General features: G+C 39.0%; 1 protein-coding gene across 1 annotated transcript in view; it reads left to right on the plus strand.

Annotated features, from left to right (window-relative positions):
• The window catches only part of LOC104536177 (putative E3 ubiquitin-protein ligase UNKL), a 48,170-nt gene that overhangs the window by 31,135 nt on the left and 7,007 nt on the right, over window positions 1–10,028 (plus strand). The window contains exons 8-10 of the mRNA XM_010178728.1: window positions 439–627; window positions 2,788–2,850; window positions 5,296–5,461. Of these exons, the coding sequence (XP_010177030.1) occupies window positions 439–627; window positions 2,788–2,850; window positions 5,296–5,461 (418 nt within the window). The remainder of the gene's footprint in view (window positions 1–438; window positions 628–2,787; window positions 2,851–5,295; window positions 5,462–10,028) is intronic.

The raw sequence follows: 10,028 nt of genomic DNA on the forward strand, positions 1-10,028 counted from the left end.
CGGATGTGTTCTTTTAAAAGAGTGAAATGTTGTCTAATGCTTGCATTAAACTGTAAATTAAGAAATACATGAGTGGATGGAAATCAGGGTTGTCATAAAGCAAGTATTCCGTATTGTAAATTAATAGCCTTTAAGTAGAGTAATCCCTGCTTTTGATTCATTTTGCGCGTAGGGACCAAACAAAGCTATATTCTGGTGTGTACAAATGCGTCTCCTTTTGAAGTCTGTGTATTTACAATAGCTCCATGTTGCTTTTGTCATCTTCTACTTTTTTAAGCTAATACCAAAAGTATATACAAATAAAGCACTCTGTGTTGTATTTACCTTAGACTGAAGTTAATTTATAATTTCAACTGATTGTGTTACAGAGGGAGACTATAGTTGTAAACGTAAAAGAAGTCATAGGGTATGTTAGACGCTGTTTTCTGTCTTCTGCAGATTTCCTGTTCTTCAAGTCCAACCGTAACATCAAGTTCTGGTAGCAGTAGTTCTTTGTCACCCCTTGGACCTCTTTGTAGACAGAGATCATTAACAAATGGCGTTTTGTGTTCCGAGTCTAGCACATCAGGTGTTTCTTCACCAACATCTAGCTATCCTAAAGCACCAGGCTTTGAACGAGAAGATCAGGTATGTGAATGATCTGGGTCCAGACGTACAAATGCAGTCTTAAGTTAAATTAGATTTGAGCAGAAATTCAGCAGAACATGTTGTCTGCCTTGTGTATCTGCACTGATTTTTGGTAATTTAGAACACAGAGTTTGGAACCCTCTTCTTTAGTGAGCTAAACTGCGTCAAATTACTTTACCATTGTCACAGGCCAAGAACACTCATGCAAACAGTCACTGCAGCTCAGCTGACATGCCGTAAATTCTAACTTTGCAGAAATGTTGTGATTGCCATTTTGAGCCTGTGTTGCCGAGAACAGAGCAAGATAACAGTGGGGAAAAATTAGCTAGACTTGGTAGGATTCAGTTTTAATTACTGTTGAAATTTGATGGTGAAAAGATGCTTTAATTTCTGGCTGTTGATATTATTTATGAATTCCAATCTTTGAATAATTTCAGTCTGTTTCTTCTCCCACCTGCAGCTGCCTCTCTCCTTGGACAAGTTCATTGCTGAAACAGATATAGATGATAAAATATAACAAGCCTCTTGAAGAGAAAGAAAGAGAGAGATCTGTAGCTTTAGCAATGAGAGAAGAGTGGTTAAAATAAAAATTGGTGAGGAGTTATAATCCCTGGGCGGGCAGAAAAGAGGCAGTGCTAGAGACAGTTGTGAGAAGGGAAGGCTGGTATTTTTCAGGGATATGAAACAGCTCTGTTGGCCTGCGAGAAAAAAAGCTGAAAGCCCAGGATTTACCTGTCAGAGCTGGCTCTGTTATAGTACTGGTTACACTTCTAAATTGTCAGATAGGAACTGATAAAAAAAAAAGGAGCTCCAATGACACATTTAAATAAACTCTAGCCAAACTGATCAGCCTTCTTGCAAACCTGTGACTTGTCAGAATTTATTTCTATAACCTGAGATGCACAGAGAAGTGCAGGAGACAGAAAAAGAGTGAAAGAAAGAGTTTTGTAATGATAACTTGCTGTAGGTGATGGAAAGATCATTAAAGTTCTCCAGGCAGGATTGCTTTCTTATGGGTAGATGTTCAGCCAGACCATAGGTTAGAGAGCTGGTCATTGCAACAGGAAGGATTTCCATCTCCCAGTATAGGGACCAAGTGATCCTCGATCAAATGTCGTGGAAGCAAGGCAGTTACAGCATCAAGTGGCTGCTTTTGGGCATGAGGAAGCAATACTTGAGAAATGATGTAACCATTGGTGAAGATCCGTTTTGCTGTTTTGGTCACAGTTAGTGAGCAATGTACTGCTACAAAGAATGTGTCTCGCCAGCAGTAACGTCATGTACCAGCCTCTTAGTGGCCACATTGAACCTGTCTAGAGAAAAAGCTGTGATGGACTTTGCAATTGCTAAACAAGTATCCATAGTGGTGGGAGACATATAAAGAGGAGGAGAGTTGTTACTGCTACAGAGCTTTCACTACAAGACAGATTAGGAATCTCCCAAAGGAAACAAGGAACAGACACATCAAGACTGCTCAAAGGCAGTGGAAAGAACCATTTTTTTCCTAAGGAGACAGAGAGCGCCTTGCAGAGTTTACTGCAATTCAGGAAGTCCCTGAAAATTAGTGGCCTGAAAAGAACAGGGATCCTTTGATCCTGCTTTGGAAGAGCACAGTGGGCAAAGAGAAATTGCTTAAATTCCCTTTTATTTAAGTATTTTTCACTTGTTTCCAAAGTTGCCTTATTATAAAATGGAGTTCAAAGAAAATCTGCCCTTATATTTGAATTTTTTGTTGTTGTTATTTGTAGTGTGATTACTTTAAGGGAAAATCTAGGCAGTTCCACTCAAACTTTTGGCTTCCTCAAGCTTCTATCCCACCAGCCTCTTGGAGAAATATTCTCCAGCTGGTGAGCATCTGGGACATGTTATTTCTGTCTCAGCATAATGCTATCATGGCTACTCAGGTTTTGCACCACAAAGAACTTGCTTGTGCTCAATTATGCATGGAAATGGAACAATTGCAACTGCTGTGCCTTTTCCATGTAGATTTACTTTATGATCATTACAATTTAATTCTCCGTAGGAGACTGCAGTGAGGGAAATGAAGTCAGCCTGTTGGAGGTATTACAGAGATGCTACTGATCCTTTGTAAACTAATAATATATTTTTTCAGCAATGACTCATTAAATTTATATGTGACAGAGATTTTTCTTCTTTCAGGCAAAGCATCGAAGCTTTCTGGCTGAGAATCAACAGAAAATAAGTGAACAAGACAACAAGCAGGTATTGCCAAAAGCTAAATGCTGTGAATATTTTCCCCTTTTTGATAATTTATTAATGCAGTATCAAAGTTACGTGGCACTTTACAACATGCTCTAAGGAACATTTGTGCCCAGTTACAGGACAAGAGGCAACGAGCACAAACTGAAATGGGAGGTTCCGTCTAAACGTATGGAAGTACTTTTTTTATTGTGCGTGTGAGACAGCATTGGAACAGGTTGCCCAGAGAGGTTGTGGAGTCTCCCTCCTTGGACTTATGCAAAAGACAACTGGACATGGTCCTGCACAGCTGGCTCTAGGTTCTCTGAACGTACACAAGAGATGTGTGCTGCAGGGAGTACTAGGGACCAGAAGAGTATGAGGCAATTTGAGGATGCTTTTGATTATAGCAATGCCACGGCAGAGTTTTCACAGTGAAATTTTGGATCATCTTGATTTGGGGATTAATCGATGAAATTTAAGGAAGGCCAGAAGCAAAGTGACGATACAGTTGTTCAAGCGTCAGATGCTCAAAACTAAAAAAATAGTTAAGGGAAGAGGGCATAGCTTAGACCCGTCATGAAGTTAAGTATGTTGGGTGTTAGAGGTCATTCTATACATGCAAGGGAGCTTAAAACTCTGCCAGCTTTGCACTGCTAGAGTAAGAACCCTGGTGCTTTGTTAATGACAATGGTCAAGATAAACGAGAACGGAAGTTTTAGCATTTGCCATTCATGCAGCCAGACAGGAGTGTATAATCTAAAGTGGAGGATTAAAATGTATCTTACGTTTAAGAAGTGGGAGGAATGGTGCAGAATAAATAAGGAGAGGAAACACAAAATATTTAGAGATAGGTCCTATGAGTTCTGTATAGAAGAGTGATAGCACATGAACCAGTTTAAAAGGATACAGGTTTTTTTTCCTCTGCACATTAGTGAGGGCAAATCAAATTGGTAAGCGTGGCAGCCTTGGTAACTCTTAATGTTTTGTGATTTGTCCTAAAAAGTAGTTTTTACATGACTTTCTACGGCTATTAACGTTCGTAACAGAGTGAGTAGGATATACCCAGTGTAACATCTTTATCAACGACCCGGTGGAGTAATAAGAATACTTAGCAAGTTGTTTTAATTATGTTTTTTAAAAAGGTGTTATTTAATCTCTCTTTAAATAGTGCAGGATATATGAAATTCTGCTGTGTAATTACAAAGCTGTTGACATCTTTTTGTAATAACCTTTCTATCCTGTCTAGTTTCTGTTTATTTTGTCATCTAGTGAAAGATGTCCTTTCCCACCAGAGGATCTTTAAAGGCCTCTTCCAACCCCAACCAGTCAGTGACTCTCTGGACGTCTGTAGTCCATCCGTCCCCTTGTCAAAGTGGAGTCAGCTAGAGCAGGTTGCTGTGTTTTGTCTAGTAGTGTTTTGAGTATCTCCAAAAATGAGATACTCCACAGCCTCTTTGGGTAACATATTCCAATGTTTGGCCACCATTGCAGTAAAAAAATTCGTGTCTAAGTGAAATTTTCCGTATTTCAGTTTGTGTCCATTTTTAAAGAAAAAAAAAATTCATTCTCATGGTCATTATCGACCTCAATCTTCCACTATATCTAGCTTTGAAATAGAATTTTTCTGTGGTATTGGTAGAAATCAGGAGAGTAGATACTGACTGCACCATCACCTCTCATCACACAGAAGGCAGTGAGAGGATTTGTGGATTGATTCGGTCATAATAAAATGTTTTTTTATTAACAAAAAGATTTGAGGGAATAAATAAACAATAAACAATAACAGAAATTATTATACTGAAAATTCTGCACCAAGTCCCTGTAGACTTTGTGAAGTTATTTTCCAGTTTAGAATGTTACATGGTGATACGTTGTTTGCATTTCTTACATGTAATAATTTAAATGTGTTATTTGTATGAAAAAAATGTTCAGCTAAAAAGAGGTAGCACAGGTACAGGTCAATATATGACCTGATACACGTGTGCAGTGCAGTCATGTTTATCAGCTATCTAAACCAGAGATCAGTTTGTGCACCAATTGCATTTAGATTAAGTGAGAAAATTTGCAGATCAAAAAAAACATATAGTATATAATTTGTGTATGAATGCATCATTAAATGGTGTGCTTCCTCAATAAATATCTTCCTTTTGAGAAGGAGCATCAGGCATCAGCTAACTAATTGTGTTTGTAGAGCTTATTTGCATGTATTTAAATGCCTTTTTTTCTGAAAGCAGAGTTCCCTTGTATGGTAGTGCTGTCCAGCCACATTGGAGAAATGCACTTGCTGGTAAATAAAAAGGAACATTGTCCTAATCCGTTCAGAGGGTTCTTCTGCATTTCTTTCTGTCTGAATTAAAATAACTACCTTAAAAAAAACACATACTGTTTATTTTATATGTTTGTACATGTGTTTGTGTAAAAACTTTTTTGTGCGTATACCATATGTCATTTGGATTTTTTTAACAGAACCATCTCAGTGTTTTTTCAGCAGTTAACCCACTGGCTTCAAGTATAACTTCCAGTCTGGCCTCCAGTGTTGGATCAGATAGCTCATCTCCCACAGCTGTCTCTGCTGTCAGTGCCAAAGCTCTCCCATTTTATTCTGGCAGTAACACGGTTGAATCGATAATTGGTAAGTTTTAACATTTAATCTCGGATTGTATGTGTTTTGTTGCATTATTCAAGTTCTTGTTTCAGTGTTGGTTCAGGGAGCTTATTGGTAAAGACAGTAATGTTTTGCACACCTGCTTTATTGTATGTAATTAAAAGCAACATCTGAAATCTAATCTAAATGTTTTCATCCAAAAATCATTATTTTTCACAAGGTCTCTGATCTGAGCATAGGAATGAGTGAATGGGACATTTAAACTGGAATTTTGGCATTGGTGTTGGCCAGTGATCTAAAAAAATGTGTAAAACCTTCATAATGCAACTCACTGTATTGCTAGAAGTAGTAGTACTGTCTCCTCAACTTCTGTTGGTGGGCTGATATGGTTAGATTTTTTTTTTAAATGTCATCTTAGCAGGTGCAATTACAGATCTTACCATATCCACATGAAAATGGGAGATTTTTCTTTGGCTGACTGGATGTTCTCCAGTCTGGTTATTTGTATGTTCACGGAGAAAATCTTTCGTTCACACTGTTTGGACCAGATGTGAAAGGACACCAGGAGGAGGAGTCCTGGCTTCCTGAGTACACAAGACAGATTCTGGGAAATACTCACTTCCAAAATTTCTGTCATTAGCCCAGGGCCTTTCCCATGCTTCCAACCAGCTGGGCTGTTTATGTGGAAAATGATAAAAGGAGATAAATATGCACATACTAATTAGACACTGGAAACTTCAGAACTGGTCATGGTACTTCTGGTGCTGGTCTCACATGGTCTCACAGGCGCTGGGTAGAGAGGAAGAATCATCTCCGCCAACCTGCTGGCTACACTTTTACTAATGCAAACCAGTATACTGTTAGCTTTTATTGCCACAGAACATGCTGAACATGTCATTCCTCAGAATTCCTAGATCTTTTTCTGACATGCTGCTTTCTGATGGTTTTGCCCCCAGCCTGTACTGTTGCAGGGATTATTCTGTCCCTGGTGTGACATTACTGTGCTTGCCTTGTTGAACTTCACGAGGTTTCTGTCAGTCCAGTTCTCCAGCCTTTTGAGATCCCTCTAAACAGCAGACCTGCCTTCGAGTGTATCAGCTGCTCCCCTTAATTTCGGGAGTTGTCCACAAACTTGTTGAAATTTGTGGCACTTTTACACTAAATGTGGTTTATTCAGGAGGCTGTGGCAGGGAATGTTGCGATTTGAAAGATGCTGTATTTCACATTCTGTGGTGTAAGGCACGTGATCGGGGAGTTGCTGTGATTAGCTGGTGTACTTGAAGCTTTCTGTATTTAAATTGATGCGTAGCAGCATTGAGGAGACTGCAGACAGTGAGTCAGCACTTCAGCATGGTAAGTTAGGCATTTGCTCTTTTAATTTTTTTAGGAAAGAAGTCTGTGCAGAATATTAAATTATGGATCCTTTTTCTACAGTCTCACAAGCGTACAGCTTGCTTTCCTTAAAGGTTTGTTTGATGACATGTGCATTAGAACAGAAAAAATCTATTTTAAATTATATTTAAATTTCAGAATTGCAGTGAGCAGAATTTTAGATTTTATTCTGTGCAAGTAGTAGAATTTAACCACCTTACAGTTAATACTTTAAGATGTACTATGGAAAGAAATCACATTTTGGTCAAGATAAACATTGCTTCTGGAATAAATGGAGGCTAGCTGACTGTAACAAGTTACTCATATAACAATAAAAAACAGGGTCTAATTTCCGTATACTAGATGTGCTGCTAATTCAGTATAATTTTTGAATCATGATCTACTGAGCACGTGTTGCAAAGTCATTTAAACAGTGATGTGCTGTGTTTCCCATGTCCTGGTGTGACTGTATCACTGAGCATAACAGACTCTCGATTCCTCGGAGTAAGAATATGCCTCTGCTGTCTACAAATGTTTTTCTAAAACAGTTTTCATTATGCTGTGTTTGTTAACAGAATATGAATCATAAAATACATCTCATGTATGTATAAGTTAGTTTACCTTATGGTAACTGCATAGATTTAGCATTTTTTCCTTAAAAGATATATATGTAAATATATATATGTAAATTCTTTTTCCAGAGTTCTGCTTCATGCTTATAAGGGATGGCATTGAAAATAAAGTAATCTGAATAGAACAGAAAATTAAGACATTATTTTAGGGGAGAAATTAAGTGCATAGTGTTCTTACAGGAAGTGGTGGATTGAAGAAACATAAAAAAAGGGATAGAAAAAGAGCTGCATCAAGGGAAGGGGCTAGGTGGTAATGGGAAAAGGGGATTAATGGGTTTGGATAAAGGACTGGAGGGAATTCAGGAGAGTTAACGTTAGAAAATACCAAGGAAGCTTTGTCACACAGTGGGGTCTGTAGCCCTTTGTGTGGCCCTTTGTCCTGATCTCACGAGGAACTCCAAGCCCTCTCTGCTCCCTAACAGTCCCCGAGAGCTGGGGAAGAGAAGGGGGCAGGGGAGTTTGGATTAAGCATACCAGTCAGATAAAACTAGTATTTATTATTGAGGCTTGGACAGTACGTTGAAAATTGAGCAGTTATGGAGTGGAAGAAGGTATGTTGTTGCAGTCTGCTCCTGTCAGTGTCAAGGGAGATTGGTTGAGTTTTCTGGTTTTGTTCTGGTCAAAATAAGAGAAAGCAGCGTAATCTGAGAACATAAAAGGTGCAGGGTGTTTGAAGACCTCCTGAAATTTTTTTTTAAGAAAAAAAAAAGAATGAAAGTATCTTCTAAATCAAAAGAGAAATTAGATAAGCAAGTGTCAAGTGAGACAGATTTTGGGAGGAATAAATAGGGAATGGGCAGCAGTGAAGGAAAACGACTCAAGTGTAGTAGGAAGAAGGTGGGACCACAACATTAGGGGACATCTGCCACCCTGATACTCCACCCTGTTCTCTGTGTTATGTTCTGAGAGAATGCTCCTTGGGAATGTTTGGGTTGCTTCTGTAGCTTTGTATTGGATATTTGAATATGGGGATTTTGCCTGTCTGGAAGACTTGCCATTCAAGGAAAATTGGTGTTGCTCCATTTGCTTCCCATATATGTTGTCATCATCAGATGCTGTCTGCGTTCTTTCCCTGTGCTCACCTGACTTTCCACCATGTGAGGTAGAATCTGAGAGAGCTGGAAGGTATCAGAAATTAAGCTTCAAAAATCTAGATAATAAACAGTAAGGAGACATGTCATTCCTTTTTGTGTTAGGGGAGGACAAGTGTGGCAGAATGAGTTGAGGCTTCACATGAGTAGAACAGGACAGGTTTAGTGATTTTACTGTGGCTTAGATTTGATCTACTATTTGAGCAGTATGATTTATGTCAGCCTCACTGTGGTGTTGTTCCCGCTTGTTGTACTTGCGTAGAAACGTGCTGACTGAGACACTGCAAATAACTTCAAATATTAATAACATCTGTGTGATACAGAGAATTGCAAGAGCTTGAAAAAAAATTGTTTCCCAGTTTAAAGATAATGATGCTGCTAATTATGTGTTTTTAAAGCCTCTCTTACAATGATCGAGAGAATTCTGATTTTTGTTTGAAAGAAAGTGGAACAGCTTCACTTGGTGAAAGTGAGAGAGATCTCTCCCAGAATATCCTGCAGGATAGTGATGAGAGGTTTGCTCTCACAGGTGTATGGCATTCTTGCACAAAGGATGATGAGACAGATTCACATGTGTGAGGATTTATTGTGTGGGTTGCATAGCTGATGGCACATAATGGTGAAAATTATTTCCAGATAAATACAGAAAGATGAGAAAGGAGAGATAGAAGAAATGGAAAGAGAAAACTAGCGTTACCTAGATGCGAAAGAGTTCTGTGATGGAAGCGCTAATAAAAATAGTTAAAGTTTCCTCATTCAGACATCACAATGGTTTCATGGATAAATCATTGATACAATGTTTTATTTAACAGGTTCTGCTTTAGATTTGCATTTTAATGATGTGAACGTTGCATCCATAGACAGAGAATTAGAAGATCAAGAAGGAAGTGACCTTGGATTATCAAGTAAGAGGTCCAATCTGTAAAATTGTCTGCATTTAAAATACCTTTCTTTCTTTCTTTCTTACCTTTCTGAAGTTACACTCATCAAAATAGTTACAGACAGCAAAGATTTTGAAGAGAAGTCCTCAGTTTTGTTCCAGCTGTTTAACTTTGTGGTGGAAAGGGATTGCACCATTATCATCCTGTCTGTATTTTGCAAGGAATCAGTCTATTAAGTGTTTTAGGTTTGTTTTTTTTTAACAAGCTTAATGACTTGGGCCCATGGGCAGGGAGAAAAAGTCCCTCCCACCGTAAGTGAAGATAAGGTTTGTGACCATCCAGAGTGGCGCAGCGGGGTGGAGAATGGTGGGCAGTGGTCAGTTCTCAACAGTTCCTCTCTGCCGCTCCTTCCGCCTCACGCTTGTCCCTGCTCTGGTGTGGGTCCTCTCCACGGGCGATAGTTGCCATCAGGAGAAACTGCATCAGCATGGGCTCTCCACGGACTGCAGTTCCTTTAGGCAATATCTGCCTGCTCCAACCCGTTCCTGTCCTCAGGCTGCAGAGAAATTCCTGCTTGTACCATAGTCTTTTCCATGGGGTGCAGGGAAACACCCGCTCT

Source organism: Mesitornis unicolor, unplaced genomic scaffold, assembly GCF_000695765.1.
Source record: "Mesitornis unicolor isolate BGI_N332 unplaced genomic scaffold, ASM69576v1 scaffold21772, whole genome shotgun sequence".
Lineage (NCBI taxonomy): Eukaryota > Metazoa > Chordata > Aves > Mesitornithiformes > Mesitornithidae > Mesitornis > Mesitornis unicolor.